Source organism: Nesoenas mayeri (assembly GCF_963082525.1).
Source record: "Nesoenas mayeri genome assembly, chromosome: 4".
Classification (NCBI taxonomy): Eukaryota; Metazoa; Chordata; class Aves; order Columbiformes; family Columbidae; genus Nesoenas; species Nesoenas mayeri.
In genome coordinates this window covers 57,968,213-57,984,252 of record NC_137540.1, presented here as the reverse complement: position 1 = coordinate 57,984,252, position 16,040 = coordinate 57,968,213, and the positions used below count along the sequence as shown (strand labels likewise).

At 33.2% G+C, this 16,040-nt stretch overlaps 1 protein-coding gene across 2 annotated transcripts in view; it reads left to right on the top strand.

Moving 5' to 3' along the window:
* Positions 1 to 16,040, top strand: part of TBC1D19 (TBC1 domain family member 19) — a gene marked incomplete at both ends in the record, with an annotated part of 49,051 nt that overhangs the window by 21,018 nt on the left and 11,993 nt on the right. For both annotated transcript variants that reach the window (XM_080344397.1, XM_080344396.1), the window contains 8 exons: positions 285 to 348; positions 969 to 1,015; positions 3,101 to 3,211; positions 4,064 to 4,136; positions 4,935 to 4,973; positions 7,511 to 7,623; positions 14,409 to 14,483; positions 14,939 to 15,001. In XM_080344397.1, the coding sequence (XP_080200523.1) occupies positions 285 to 348; positions 969 to 1,015; positions 3,101 to 3,211; positions 4,064 to 4,136; positions 4,935 to 4,973; positions 7,511 to 7,623; positions 14,409 to 14,483; positions 14,939 to 15,001 (585 nt within the window). The remainder of the gene's footprint in view (positions 1 to 284; positions 349 to 968; positions 1,016 to 3,100; positions 3,212 to 4,063; positions 4,137 to 4,934; positions 4,974 to 7,510; positions 7,624 to 14,408; positions 14,484 to 14,938; positions 15,002 to 16,040) is intronic.

The following is a 16,040-nucleotide window of genomic DNA, read 5'->3' as shown; positions in this document are numbered from 1 at the left end:
GAAGGTGCAGTAGAACTTGAGTAATACGAAACCAACTACTAAATAACCTAAAATTCATTAGTGAATGCATGGAACTATTTAATGGGCTCCTTTTTTCCTTGAACTGGAACTTGGACTTTCTACAATCAAATCTACCTTCAGGCTGGGTATAATTTGTAAGCAAAATAAGTTTGTGTTGCTGTTGCAATCTATTTTTTAAAGTGTTACATTAATTTATGTATTTGAAATAGGCATGTTTTAACTCATTCTGTCAAAAATAAGAGTTACTTTTTTGTGCCTTTCAGAGGCCTGTAAATGAACAGAAAGAACTACTTAATAAATGGAATGAAATGGGAACTGATGAGCCAGGTAAGGTCAACTAAATTTATGTGCATTACATTTCTGTACATAGAAAAATAGCATATACATCTTATTTATCAGTCACAGATTTATGTGATCAATTCAAAGTAAACCTATTTCAGTCTTTTTTTCTCAGTGGTAATGTGTCATCCTGTATAAAGAAGTATATATTCATTTCATTGTTATTTTGTTTCAAGTTATTGTACTAACTGTGAGTTATCACTGAGAGGGTATATTATAATACTCCTCATTCCAGGGCTTTGGAGATTCACACAGCTAGGGCACAGCTCCTCTTAGTGTAAGATCAAGCTAATAGAAAGAAAATGTTCAGAACTATGGATAATTAAGCTCAGGTCTCTTCCATGTCTGAGAATCGTTCAATCTAAAGACTTATGTGGAATAAGTAAAAACTTCCTGTGACTACTGTTCATGTACTTGGGGTTTACAAAACTAACAGTAGCATAATCTCAGAGAACATGTGGTGGTTGTAGCCATGGTGCCTGTGATGTTATTTTCATCTTTGCTTTAGTATGTTATTGAAATTGCTAGATTGTGTTATAGGTATGGGAAAATTACTTTTTTTTTACATCTCTTGGTTTTAACATAAAATCATTGAAATCTAATTTCAGATCTAAGTCTCTTCCGGCCTGTTTATGCTCCTAAAGATTTTCTCGAGGTAAGTGTTCATGAAACAATGACTCAGCTATTGACTTGCATCCATTATAGTCTTTAATGTGAAGTGGGAAAAACAGCTGCTAAAAGTGTATTTTAAACAACTTCTCTTTTATAGCAGGTGAAAATTGGCATGTTTGTGATGACTCCATATTTTTACAAAATGCAATCCTATTGTGTCTTTTTTTTTTTTTTTTTTTTTTAAACTGCAGTTTTAAAGTGTACTTGTGATAAACTCTTTCTTCAAAGAACAGTTTGGAGCTAACTTTTTTCTTTGAGGGCAATTCTCCAGCTGATTTAATAAATAATTTTACATTTTAAGCTGCAATGCATTGAACTGATAAATGAATGCAGTTGAAATTGTAGGTCATCTATGAAGACTGTGAAAAATCAAACATGAAACAGAACTGTGTGGAATTTGGAGGCTTTTGTCTGCAATCAAACCAAACCATTAAAAAAAAAGTGACTGCTGAATCTTTAAAAGTCAGAAATGACAGTATTACTCCTCATTTTGTATGGTTCAAGCACAGGACCTCTTAGTATAACAGAAGTTCCTTTACCAGCTATGCCAAGAATAGTAAACATTGTTGATGACAGTGACCTTAATGGTGACACAGTAGGAGATTTTGGATTAAAATGTGACTGAAAGTAAAATTTTAAAAATCGGTATCTGTATATCCTCTGCATTATACAGGGAAACAAACCGTCTAGAGCAAGGTTGTCCAACTAATTTTCACCAGGGGCCACATCAGCCTCACAGTTGCCTTCAAAGGGCTGAATGTAATTTTAGGACTATGTCAATGTAATTACTCCTGCGTTTATAGTATAACAACAGTGTAGAATTCTAGAATTAAGATGGCCTCCTCATTTACAGAATAAAACTTAGAAGTCTAACACTGAATTGTCAGTCAGAATTAATGCATTAATATTGCAATGTGATTCAGTGCAAGTTTAGTGGAATGTCTTTTGTAGTGGCAGGGGAGATTTGCAGTATTTCTGACTTAAATGTAAATTGTTTCATGGTTATGAATTGTGCATGCATTTCTGAATCCAACAGTAAAATTTCTGTCCATTTTATTACATTTTTAAAGAGTTCCTCTTGTTCAGTTAGTAGTATTGGAAATGTTTAATTTATTCTGTTTTCTATCATTGTAGAGACAGTTGAGTTGTATATTTATTCTTGAACCTATAAACAAATCCATCTTCATTTTAGCCTTATCCAGTGACCTTCATGGTCACTCTGTTTTTCTTTTATACTGTTTTCTTTCCAGAGTTTGCGGTTTCTTACATTATCTTTTAATTTACAAATCTGACAGTGAGGTCATATGGTATTATAATACTTCCAAGTCTGAGAATAGTAGAGGTAGGATGTTGTGGAAGAATTTAACAAGAGGTGGAAACTTATCTTAGAATCCTTGCCAGCTCAACATTATATCAAAATCTATACCCATGGAATACCAGTATGTAAGAGACTGTAAATTCCTTTATATATCTTGACATGTTTCCTTGTCCCTTCAATTCTATCTTTACTTTAGGTTTTCAATTCTGTAATTTTTTTTTCCTTTCCTAAATGAAAGAAGATATTTTGGTGTATTATTATTTAGCAAGATATTATTTTAGCAGCAAATTATGTAGCACTTCAATTGAAAGCTATGTAAGATCACCAGTGTAAGAATGTGGGTAAAAATTCTTTCTGAAAAAGTAATACTGAAGAATATCCTGGATACTGTAGCTATTAGAAATATACTTTTGGTGTTCCTATAGCTTTGATAAAGAATTGAATTTCAGTCAAGACATTACTATATAGCCAGCACGTAATCCCATATATCAAAAATTATTTCTGCTTTTTTATTTCATAATATGAGCTTGCTTTTTGAAGTGGAATATGTTTGCTTCTTTAAAAAAGTGTCTCCTTTTTGACTTCAAAAATGTTGAGATATAATTTGAAAATTAGGGCCTACATATATAACAGTTACAACAAATGATTTTATACTGAATGTACTGTTCGTAATACTCATGATATTAAGAAGAGGTCTGAATGTAAATTTCTGAATATATGCAAGGAATGACAAAAACTACCATTTTTAAGGTACTGATGAACCTTCGAAACCCAAATTATGAAAATGGAGAACAGCTTAGTTTCAGAAATCACCTGGGGCTAATTCAGGTTCCTCTAAAAGTTAAAGATATTCCAGAACTGGTAAGTATATTTTTTCTAACAAGAGGTTTTTGTAAGAATTATTTTGCTTTGCTGATGAATTAGATGCTAAACAATAAGAATATTGGTATCATAAGTTTCTCCTTTTGAAAGTGAAAATCCATCTAAATACGTAGTTAAAACACAGAGCATTAAAAGTTTTATAAAAATACATTTTAATGAGAAATAAAACATAAACATTTATTTGCCAGTAGAAAAGTTTTCATTTTATGCCGCACAAGTTTTATTTGTGCCAAAACTAAAATACACTTCTGTACATATTATTGACTTACTCATTTTTTTTTTTTTCTGTACAAGAAACTTCAAATATGTAGTATATCTTAATTCTACAGTTTTATTTGATGCTGTACAAGATCAGTAACCTGACAGTCAGTTAGGTTCTGATTTTCTTTGCAAAGTAATTTTAAATCAATCCCCTTGTAAATGAAATGAAATGCTTGGGTATTAGTATTATAATTGGAAAACAGGAGAGCTCTTCTTAATGCTTCACTGATAAGGCTCTTGAGGATTTTATGCTGGTAGAAAAACTTGCACCTGGGTTAGAAAAGAACTGGGAAATAGAGATCCTTAACCTGATCTTTCATTCACCACTTTATTACATCCAGGTGTTGCTCATAGTTGACTCGAAAACTGGGGCCTATAATGAAAACCAGAGTAAGAATTTATGTCAGATTCTTCTCTTTAAAAACCTGAGCACATATTTCATTTGTATGCATTCAAAATAACTATGTTTGGTTTAGAAAATATTTGCATTAAGCCTTTCAGGAGATATCTCCAGTGATTTGGAGAATTAAACGTTGCTAATTACTGTTTTATGGTTTTATTTCTTTTCAGAAAGAAGACTTCAGTGAGCTGGGCTTAAATATAGGACAGCTGGGTATAGATGATTCCGCACAAGTACCTCCTGGTTAGCTAATGCTGTGCTTCAGTCATTTAAATGGAACACTAATGAGCTGACTACTTATTATCAAGTAATCTGTGTAGTTTTTCCATAATGAACCATAAACATTTTTTTCTGTAACTATGACTGTAGTTATTTTCTTAGTAAAGTACAGCTAGTAATAGAAAACATTGCAAATATGAAGGGTCAGATTTGAAGAAGATTTAAAATCATCACCTTAAGTTGAAAAATATGTTGATTTCAGTGTGTTTGAACACTTCAGGATCTAGAGAACAGAATTGCCTGTCTCCAAAAATACAGAAAATATCAATAAATATCAAGCCAACTAACAGGCATATATACAAACTTTTTTTAAATTACTGTCTTTGAGAAAAAATTAGAGAAAATATCCAAACATTAATATTTAGTTGCTTAAATAGTGCATAATTTCTGTTGTTTTTCCATGTATGCATTTAGTCCTGCAGAAACAGGTTTTAAAATGGTCTTCCATATGAAAGTGGAAAACATTGTAGGATCAAGTGATGTTTCTTTTTAAATTGAAGCATACCTAACTGAAAGTCAAGGTTCATGCAGTACAGTGCTACTTCAGTGTTTGTGTCCTTCAGATCAGAAAAAAATCTGTAGTATTATTTTTTCTTACTTTCTGAAAAAGAAATTGATGCTCATGCAGGTTAATTTTAGTGACATTAGCAGTACAAGTCAGCCGAATGTAGTGTTGTGTAGTAAAAATATACAATACATTACTAGCTAGAATATATTTTTTTTCTGTTTAATTTTTGCTATTTTTTTCTATTTATTTTCTAGAGTTCTTTGAAAATGAACATGTACGTGTTGGACAGAAAGGTATGGATCTCTTTTCATCTGAAATAAACTGTGAGTAGTTAGGAATGCGTATAGTAAATTTCTATCTCAATTACGTATACCTTTTAGAATTTTAATAATTTAGACAGACTAGTGCAAATCATAGTCAGTAATACCATAGAAATGTAGACAGAGACAGTCAGTAATACCATTGTAATTTAGGCAGAGACAGAAAAGCAAGCATTTACAGTCTACCACTAGCTACCAGATAAACAGTTCTGTAGTGATTTCATTAAAAATTAAATAGGAAGCATACAGACATAAGATTTTGGTGGCAACTTATTCCACTACTGAATTTCATTTTGAAATCAAAAGACTCTGGACTCCTTTCTCTGCTCACACAGTTCTCATTAGTGTAATGGGGTTTATGCCTGTGCGTCAGAACAGAGATTTTTAATGGTTATTTGCACTTGCAGGACTTGCTAAGTATTGCAATACTAGGCCACCATGCAAAATTCACTCGTTTGTTTCTGTATACTGCTTTTTCCGAAGAAGTTCTGTGGTTTTTTGTAGGTTGAGAAATAACCTACAAAACAAAGGGAAAGATAAAAGAAATAATGATTTATTAGCTCAAGTTTGCTTGTAGAAGAAACATACAAGGAATGTTTGGAATACGTCAAAATCTGCTCCATAATGTCTCTTGTGTTACCTGGTAAACATCATCACCATCAAAGAAAAAAATACAGAGGATAGTGTCCCAAAAATTCTTCATCCTATTCTTTTGTTACAGTAACAAAATAGTGACCTTTCTTGCTTGCTTTTCCTTTTGCGATCCTCCTTCTATCCCTCATCATCTGTCTTCTGATCCAAGAGCAACTCATTTGGGTACTGCCTATCTCTCAGTTCTTTTCCTGTTCTTCCAAATAAATTCCCCATCCAGACTTCCTGAGCCAGTCGTTCAGCTCCACAATGTAATTCTTACTCTTTGTCTCTTGTCTGTGTAGAGCAGCCTCTGTTACAGAGATTGTCTTAGTTTTTCCTATATACAGAGACACAAAATTATCTAAAAATGTCAGTTAAGAGTCTTGACCATAAACTAAAATCTCAGTTCATTCAGTGGGAATCCAACTCCATGCTCTGTTGGGTGTTGGTTATGACTTTGGTTGCCACTGGTGTATTGATTTTGCTTTTATATTAGATGTATTGCCAAGTCCAAGCAATTTTCTTAATTGTATTTAGTAGAACCAATGTTGTATACAGCAAAACTACTTTTAAATATTTTGCGTCTCAGTAAGAAACAATAAAGGGAACACTCATGGACACTGAGATGAATCGCAGTCTGAAGTTTTGTGGGAAATGTAGGAGTGGTTTTCTTTTCGCCCTCTTCATTTAGGAAAAAGGATTACACACCATCTGTGTTAGAGATCAGCAGACTGGTCTATTCAGTATTTAAGGACAAAGGAGTCACTTAAATAGATTTATAATTCCAAACTTCATTCTTCTAAGTCATGTCAGGACAGATATTGTGAATATCGAGTTTAGTAAAATTTAGAAAAGCAAACAGTTTTTGAGAGACTTCAGAAAAATCAGAGGATAGCGATTTGTGGAAACTTCTGAGTACCAGAACAACACCTATATAATGTCTAGGTAATCTCACAGAAATATTCTCCTGTCTCTCTGTTGTGAAAGACATTTCAGGGTGCAGCTAATCACATAACCTTGACAGGAAACAACACTTCTACCAGATTAGGATAGCTAAAGATAATTGTTTTTCAATTTTGTAGATTGAAATAAGGAATGAGATAATCTGCTTTAAGGTACGTGCAGTACTGTATTCAGGATGTGACAGGGTAGCCTAAAGCCTCATAGGAATGACACATCTAGGCAAACCTGTCAACAATATTGTTTTATGTCAATCTGAAGAAACAACAACATATTTTGAGAAAGTCTTTTTTCTCTAGAGTATGTGGACCAATAATGAGAGAACATGACACTAGACTCTGAAATGGAAAAATCTTGCCCCACAGTTATCTGTGAAGATATTGATACAGTTCACACGAAAACAGGGAATACAAAAAACCCAAACAAACCAACAAAACAAACAACCCCCAGCCCCCCACCCCCCCAAAAAAAACCCCACAAAAAAAAAGAAATAAAACAAAAACACAAAAAAACCCAAACCAGAATGAGTGTTGATCTGCTATTTGAACTGAAATACCACTCATAGTTAAACAGTAGTATTTTGTGGCTATATACAGCTGCTTGTTCTGCTTGATACTAGCCCACTAGCTGCAACTATCCTTGATACAGCCATAGATACATCCTAAGGATACATGCTAAGTGCTATCTTCTTACAGAAAGTAGTACAGCCTTGCTTATTAACATCAGTTGCCTTGTTTCCCAGGGAACTGCTTCAAAAATGTGTTGTGGAAACCAGACCTTTTAGATATTTTCCCATTGACTATTGCTTACAGCATGATAAACCAGTTTGTAAAGTTAAAAATTAAAGTACTTGATAATTTGATAAACTTTGGACATCTTAAACTACATCAATTCATTTTCTGCTTTGTTTCTTACAGTTTTAGCAGAGCAAGATAGTGCAGCAGCTCAACAATATGTTCGTCAGGGATGTCCAACAGCACTGCGAGCTGATCTGTGGGCCCTCATTCTTAATATTTCTAACCAGCCAGAGGTAAGGAGCAAAGTGAGAGTAAAATACAAAGACTAGATGAAAACACAGAAATGCAGCACATATCTTCTAGTGATCTTCTTCCAAAACAGAAATGCTTCATTGAGTTGTCACAGAAACTGATAAACATTTTATGAGAATAGACACATGCCTGTAAAAAAACTCTGTGCTATGGTGAAATCTTTTAGGTTCTTCCCTAATTTTTTAACAGGTACATGGGCAAAATACTGTAGAAAAACTACTCAGTTCATCTGGCTAGCTCCTGAGGTTTTCCTGTGTGTTGCTGACTTTTTTGGAAGGAGATGAGAAAAAAGCCCTGGAAAGAAGGCTGAACCTCTCTTATCTTTGCTAAGTTTTAGAAAAAGAAGACATGCTATACCTTTTTCCTGGCTATTTGAATCTGTCATCATATTTCATGTACATGTCTTGTAAATTACTTTGTATATTATTGCAGATAGTCTACATATGTACAATCAAAAACACATTAAAAGGAACTAGTAAGATGTGAATTGTTTTAATATTGCCTTGTACATCACCCGTTTTTCATAGTACATTATGTTTGACTCAGGTACTCAACAATAAGATCTTCTGCAGTATCAGAAGACATGCTGTATTTATTATATCTAACATACCATAAAAAGTTAAATCCCTATTTAAATCTTTGCAGAATTGTGAATACTTGGATGCAGGGCTTTCATTGCAATAACAAATAACATGTATACATGCAAATTTGCTCATAAATGTGAGAATTTTACAGTACTTCATGTCCTTTGAGGAGGTAGCCATTTTCTTGTCATACTGGGGCATTTCTTGGTAACTACATAGTACAATCATAAGATCTTGTCCATAAAAACAAATGTGAATCTTGTTCGTTCACAGCTTATCTAAGGAGTTGAAGTTCTTTGGTCTGGTATTAGAATTACTTAGTTTATTCCTTTTTGAAAAAATAAAATAGACTTTTATTTCTAGTAAATAAAAGATTGAATTTTCTGCAGAAGAAAGCTGTTGGAATAATAACAAAATATTTTACATCTTACTTAATATACTCAACACTAGATTAAATTGAAGTTATTGGGACAGCTTGGATTTTAGAGATCGTTATGAGAGCAGGAATATTAGAGGTGTAAATATAATGTTGGTTATGTTGCATCTATTTTTATTTTGTTAAATGCTGAATGCTCTATCTTAATGTGGAAAACAAAATAATTGAATAAAAAAGGCAGGTATTCTGTTTCGATGACTGAGAGTCAAGATAGTATTTGGAAAAATGAGAAAATATTTCCTTTTATGTTCATATGAAGCATGAGTTGTTACAGAAATAGTTTTGTTAAAATCAATAGACACATAGACACACATCGTCACATAGACAATTTTCAACAGCTACCTTTTTTTAAAGAGGAACAAGATATTTGTGTCTGTTCATATATTTGTCAGCCACACTGTTAGGTCCTTTACAAGTTAACTCTAGTTTATAGTTGGCTTTGATATGTGTTTATACTATGCATGAAGTCGGAATATTTTAGACCTTCTCAAAAGGTTGGTCTCTCCTGTGAGGTTATTAGCTCAAGTTACTGTTAGGTAAGCTAGAAAACAGTACATTAGCTGTTTGATCACAAGTGCCTATGTATGTGCCTTTACTGTGTAACAGTAATTCAGCTCCAACTTATTGTAGGGATCCATGTGGACACTGATGTCAGGGCAGCTAATACGTTCTCATCGACATATTATTGAAAGTTTGGTATGGGCAGCGTTGTGTGTGTTAGCATCTAATATAGTTGTTTGGAAAATGTTATTCAGTAAAATTCAGCCTCTATATAAAGCTAATATACAGCCAAGCAATGGATGATGCTAGTAATCTAACATCGTAATCGTAAAAATGATAAACTGTAAACTCTATATGCAGGATTATTTAGAAAAGTGTAAACACATTTCCTGGCAAGGAATTGTTTATTAGTTTTCATTTTTAATGTTACATGTTAGAGAAACTCTGTTAAAATAGCATTTTTAAGGTTGCAAAGTCAAACATTGGAAAGCTGAACCGTGTCACAGTTAATATTGTCTGTGCAAACAGTCCAATTTGCTGTATATATTTTTATATTTTATTGTATGCTCTTGAATCACAAAATCACAGTTTTTCCTGTGGGATCTCTGCCTCATTGATTACACAAAATGGACGGTGCACACTTACTGATAATCAGTTTAATATTTTTTTCCTTCTTTTTCGTGTGTTACCTTATTGTTTATTCACTGCATGCTATTCAAGCAGTGCTTGAAAACAAAATTTGTTCATTATCTTATAGGCTTTTTTCCTCTATTTTTTTAAGTTAATAGGTTGAAAATCAATCTTAATTCTGAAAATTCCAGCATGCAGAAATTAGTAATGCTTTAGTATAGATTTTACTGAATGTAATATCCTAAGTTAAAAAACTTAATAAATAGGTCAGGTGGTAAGTTCATAATGGAGCGTGATGTAACTCTATGCCTTATCAGTAGAGTCATTTAGATTAGGATCTGTAGCTGAAGGTGCCCATTGCACTGTTCAGCCAGCTGAGAAACCAGTAGCAGCAATGGACTGTCATCATCTTTGACTGGAGAAGGATGTATGTTACAAGCATATTTCACAGGTGTCTAGCCAAAGGAGATTAAGTTTTGGATCCTCTTCCAGGATTTACCAGGAGGGACTTTCTTTAGCTGTTTTGTCTGTTATCTCTTCACGTAATCTGTTTAGATTTTTATTTTGTATCTGTTTCTGATACCTCTGTTCCAAAATCTACAGCTCATCTAATTAATGCTGGTTGTTGTTCTTTAGGCTTCATCCAATTCTCATAAGTCTTAGTGTCTCCTTTCTAGACTCCCAAATGTCAATCTTTCTTCATATTCCTATTTCTGTGCTTCACCCACTCATTTCTTGTATTAGGTTTGAGAGACAAGTGTAGACAGTGTAATCAAATGACAAGAGTAACCTGAAAATGCATCATGACCTGCCTGCGACTCAGCAGTGAGAGTGCAGCTCCTGTGCCAGGGATTTCATACTGGCCACAGGTGGCCTGTGCTGGCACAGAGGCTGCTGAGTAATCAAACCTTCCTTTCAGAGGAGGTGAATCACCAGATTCTGCTTAAACTAGCTTTGCTGGGTACTGCTGAAAGATCTGCTCTCTCTTGCTTCTGAGCTACTTTCAGTGCTGCCTTTTCCTTATGCGCTCGGGTTGATACGATATGAGTATTTTGGGTGGAAGGTTTGGTGTATGGCTTTGTAAAGTCAAAAGGTCTGGGCACTGCAATCCTTTCAACTTGGAAAGATGAGTATGTTTTGAATGTGCAGTATAAAAAAATACATATTATTTTTGAGGACAGCTGTGGTCTATATAAAAATGCAACACATTTTAAAAAAATAAAGATTATATTAAGATTTGGCAGACGGAGAAGAAAGGTTGAATCAGATGAAGATGGTGAGATTTTGGTTTTATAAATCAAAACATTTTAGGCTAAGAAACCTACAACATTTTTGGACACTCCTGAAACTTAGTAATAGTCAATTATCTCATCTGGAGGAAGAAATGCAACCAAAAAGTAGTAAAAGAGGACTTGAATCTTTTTTGAAGCCTGAGAGAAGCTCTTAAAAATATTTTTCACTGTGTAAGGAAAACTAGTCACTTAGCAAAAGGGTCATGTGGCTCGAAAGCAAATCTGTGACCAATCTTGTTTATGATTTGGGTATAAGGAATACATTTATTAATGAATCGCAGCTTCTTGTCTTACTAAGAGGCATGGGCAAGATCTTGTGGTCAAGCCATGTCTATAAAACCAGAGTGATTCCCAAGCCCTGTTTTTGTTTTGCATCACAAAAATCACAATTTAAGAGAAAATTAATGCAATGAGTAAACTATTCCTAGAATGGTTATGATGGGTTTTGTATTGCAAATCTCTTTTTAATAGTTTCTGATTTGTTTCCCAAACTTTTTCTCATGAGTTTTAGCTCAGGTAGACAGCTTGGCCTTCTAGTCTTTTTAGTAAATTATTTAACTGTTATATTTAAGTGCTATTTTACTCTGCAAATATTTGCAATGTAAATTTGCTATTCGTTTCTTCAGGGTAGTGTTTTGAGTTGTGTTTGCTGAAATTATAACAACAACAGCAAGTGGTGTCTTACTTTCTGAGAAATGACCAAGTTGGCATAGTGAGTTTTTGTAAGAGCAAAGGAGAAATTAGTCTTTATGAAAAACTAAAAAGTGATGAACTATTTAGCTTTTTGTTTAAAATCATACTGAATATTCAACTGAATTATAAAGAACTTCCATTCAGTTTCTGCAAGTTGCTGAAGAATCTGAGTGCAGTTGTTCTCCCTTTTAAGACAATGTCCATCAGGTTGCTTTTTCTTACCATTTTTTTAACTGGTTGAAATATTTACACTAAATAAACCAAATTAATGGAGGAAAATTGGGAAGGATGCATATTTCAAAAATTGTACATCCTGCTGGCTAAAGCTAAGTGATTATATCTTTGTTCTAACTCAGGCAATATTTGCCCTATATTCTAATAGGTAGATTGGTTTTTAAAATCAGTACACAAGTAATCTGAAGGGTGAGAAATGGGAAGTCTCTACATTTCAGCTTTACTGATTCCTTTGCTAAAACAAAAAGAATTTTTTCAAAATGTTTTAAATACATGTGTCATTCTGGATTAACAAATAGCAAATACTCTGTTCTAATTAAACCTGTTTCATTTAAATTTGTTTCAGTGCTTTTCTGTTTTTCTCCCATGGAAGATACTGTTCACTGGCTACACTAAACTGCAATTTATACTTGCAATTAACATGATTCTTTGCACTTCAATTAATAATGCAGTTGAATTGAGGCATAGGAAGCTAGTAAATATTTTAGAGATTAATAAAATAACAATTACAGTTCAGTATGATGCCATAAACAAAGCTGCACTGAAGCTAGCAGGGGCTCCTGTAAGCAAATGTAAAACATAATTGAATGGCTTCCTAATTCAGGAAGGAAAAGTTTAGTACAAAATCCTGGACTAGTGATAACGTCAACTTGTGGCTTGGAGCCACCGTGTGACCCGCCTTCTTCCAGGCAGTTTTAGGGATCTAAAACCGAGGAAATGATAACAGGAAACCTTGAGGTTATTAGAATTTATTTCCCAAGTTTCAATAAATAGGTCATTGCATTAGCCAGTGCTCTTGTAGCCATGAGTTTCATTGTGTCATTTGTTACACAGGACTATTTCCATGTACAACAGAAACAGTTAAACATGCAGTCTGCTTAATATGAAAAAGAAGAGGTTTGCTATTTTTAATTAGCTGCTTCTATTCTAATATATACAGTCACTTGAGATGGCAAAAAAACCTCCAGACATTATTCATTTGGCAGTGTTACACCTAATTAGACTACGGTATTGATGCTTTAAAATTGTAACTGGAACATTAGAGTAGTTCTCTGTAGCTCTTAAGAACAGAGTGATACATTCATATGGCAATTAATTTACATTCAGTAAATATTTGTGTCCAATAGCGCACTACTTATACATCCCCTTTTTTATTTCTCAGAAAGAAAAATGTAAATATTTTCCCTGTGTTAGTTACCAGTATTTAATAAATAAAGCTATTGTTCTCATTCCGACTTAACTGTCTAATAATGTATTAATTCTAATAATTTCTAAGTGTATGATATTCACCACTTCTTGGTTTTGGATCAATACAAAGAACAGTTACAATGTTCCCTGGCCTTCTCTTAACTTTTTTCCATTCGCTCCCTCTCAAAATTTGATCTTACTTCCCATTTGTTCTTTAAATCCTTACTCCAGACTTACCTTTTTTTGCAAAGAAATTGGCAGTAAATATTATGTAATATACATAATGTATGGAATATACAACCATTCATGTGGTGCCTGTAGAGACACACTGAAATAAAAACATTTTTATGAAGAGGAGTGGAACGTTCGGACTGTTGATTTAGTTTATAAATTTATTCCAAATCAATTTGAAACTGTGGTATTCAATCTGAATTTGTTATTCAATTGTAGGAATAATGACAGAGAGGTATTTAGGGTTTTAAGACTTACATGATGATAGTGCGATGTTTAATTTTGTGTTTCCTTTGCAAGCTCTTTCTAAGAAGAAAGGGGTAGACTAAGCAAAAGCAGAGAAGTGTTTGCTTTAATACTGCCCCATCATTTTATCCTTGTATGTGTTCTGTAGACATTCAGGAAATGACTGGAGTTTTAAAAAAGGTCTGACTTCTTTGTATTTTTCACAAGATACTTAAAATATAGTTACAATTTTATCTTTTCCTAATTATACTATTTAGAGAGTCATATTAGATTGGTATCAAATATTTGCAACAACTCATTAATGCTAGAAGATACGGCAACCTAGTAATGAAGAGGGGCATGAAAATAGAGGGTAACAAAGAAAAACAACAACAACAACAAAACAACATAATTATTTTGAGCATTGAAAAGGTTTTAGCAATAGAGACCCAAAGGTTGGAAGATACTGATCATTGGTTTGAATTAGTTTCTTCATTCTCATTTTAGTGATTATCCAAAGGGGATGTCATTTTATAAAGTCTCAAATATCTGCCTCATTTCTTAGGGAATAAGCTAGACTAAATAGTGATAGAATGCTTCGCAAATTGTGTAGTGGGGTTTTCAGCTGAATAAATGCTTATCATTTTTCTTGATTTTTTAAAAAATTTTAAATTGTTAAAAATTGGCTTAATTTGTTTAAATATAAATTAAAATTATGTCTCAGACTGATTATGATAATGTTTTAATTTTAGGATATCTTGTATTATGAACAGCTTAAGTCAAATGTGATTCAGCACGACCTTTTAGTGGACAGCCTGATTTACAAAGTAAGTGATTCACTAAACAGTGCTTAAGTGATTTATATATCTTGTTTTTTAACAAAGAAAATGTTAGATGGTTTGGTTTTAAATAGCGTAAGAATAATTAGTGTGGATTTGTTATTGTTAACTCTCTCCTTGAGCCTGTGTTGACTCTTGTGTAGGATATTTGTTTGAGTTGAGCTATTAAGTTGTATAGCAATGGTAATTTCATTTGAAGGAATAACTGGTTTTGCGAGGAAGAAAGCACTGGGGTCTGAGTGCATCCATTTGGAGTTTCAATTCTGAATATTCTAATCGTCAAGTTAATATAGCATTTTTAATTTTAAAATGTGGAGTATATGCTTAACTACAGCTCTTTCATGATTCAATGGTGAAACAGTGTTATCTACTGCTGTGTTGAGCTTCTATGGGAATCTGAAAGGAGGTTTTTGGCTTCAAACTGCTGCATGTTTTGATTGCAGGATGTAAAGCTGACAGCAAGCAATGATGACTACTATTTTGTATTTGAGGATTATTTATATCAGGTATGTAACTATTTTTTTTCTTAGAAAAGCTAGAAAGTATACTCCTGTGGGATTACATCATCTTCTGAGTGAGGACTGCCTTTGTTTTTCATGTGCAAGCAGAGTACAGTGGGACCCTGGACAGCATCTGTTTGCTGCATTACGTGTACTTTCCCTTCTGAATAGCATTACTGTAAATTAATCTTGTACACTTAAACAGATTAAGCAAGACAGGCTTCTTAAACTCCTATTCTGAAAGACTCTACAGAACATCTTTCAAATGCATGAGCCAGAAAGTATGCAGTCAGCCATATTCTTCCCCTTTCCAGCTTTGCAATAATAAAATTGTTAACAGCTGTGGCATACAGAGAAATTTAGACTTGAGAAGTGTAATCAGGGTTCTGGTTAAAACTGAACAAATTTTTAAAAATGCTTTACAGTGATATACTACAGTAAGCACAGGAGATGTTGTATTGACATATTTTTAAATGGAAGACGTTGATTCTGAATAAGGTAGTGATATATATGGTTAATCTTAGAATTGCTCCCATTCCAAAGTTGCTTCTAGCAATGGGAAACCCAGCTATTGCTGACTGTCAGATGCCCTCAAATAGAAGGACATTACATTTATGAATTTCCTAATGTGTAGTTGATTGCAGTGTCAACATAAATGTCATGCAGCAAACTTATCATTTCCACAGTGCTTTCAATTTCATTAGTCACATCTGTTAGGTTAGACTAGCTTAATTTTTTGTTTAAGAGCTATGTGAAACTAAATGATTTCTTATTTGATGATAATATGTAAAACTGCTAGTAATTAACCTAAGCAAGAAACTGTCCTTAATGCTGCTTAGTCCATGTAGGTATAAATATATGCATTACTGTTTAAGCATACTATTCAATCATGTCTACATAGAAGATTTTAGTACAATAAACATTCCAACATTAATACTTAAAATGGTAAACTCATGAAATTATAGCTTTTTTTACTTAAAATAGTTCCAGGATTAAGATCTATAACTAAATTTGTTTCTGAATTAAAATTTGAAAAATTATTGCA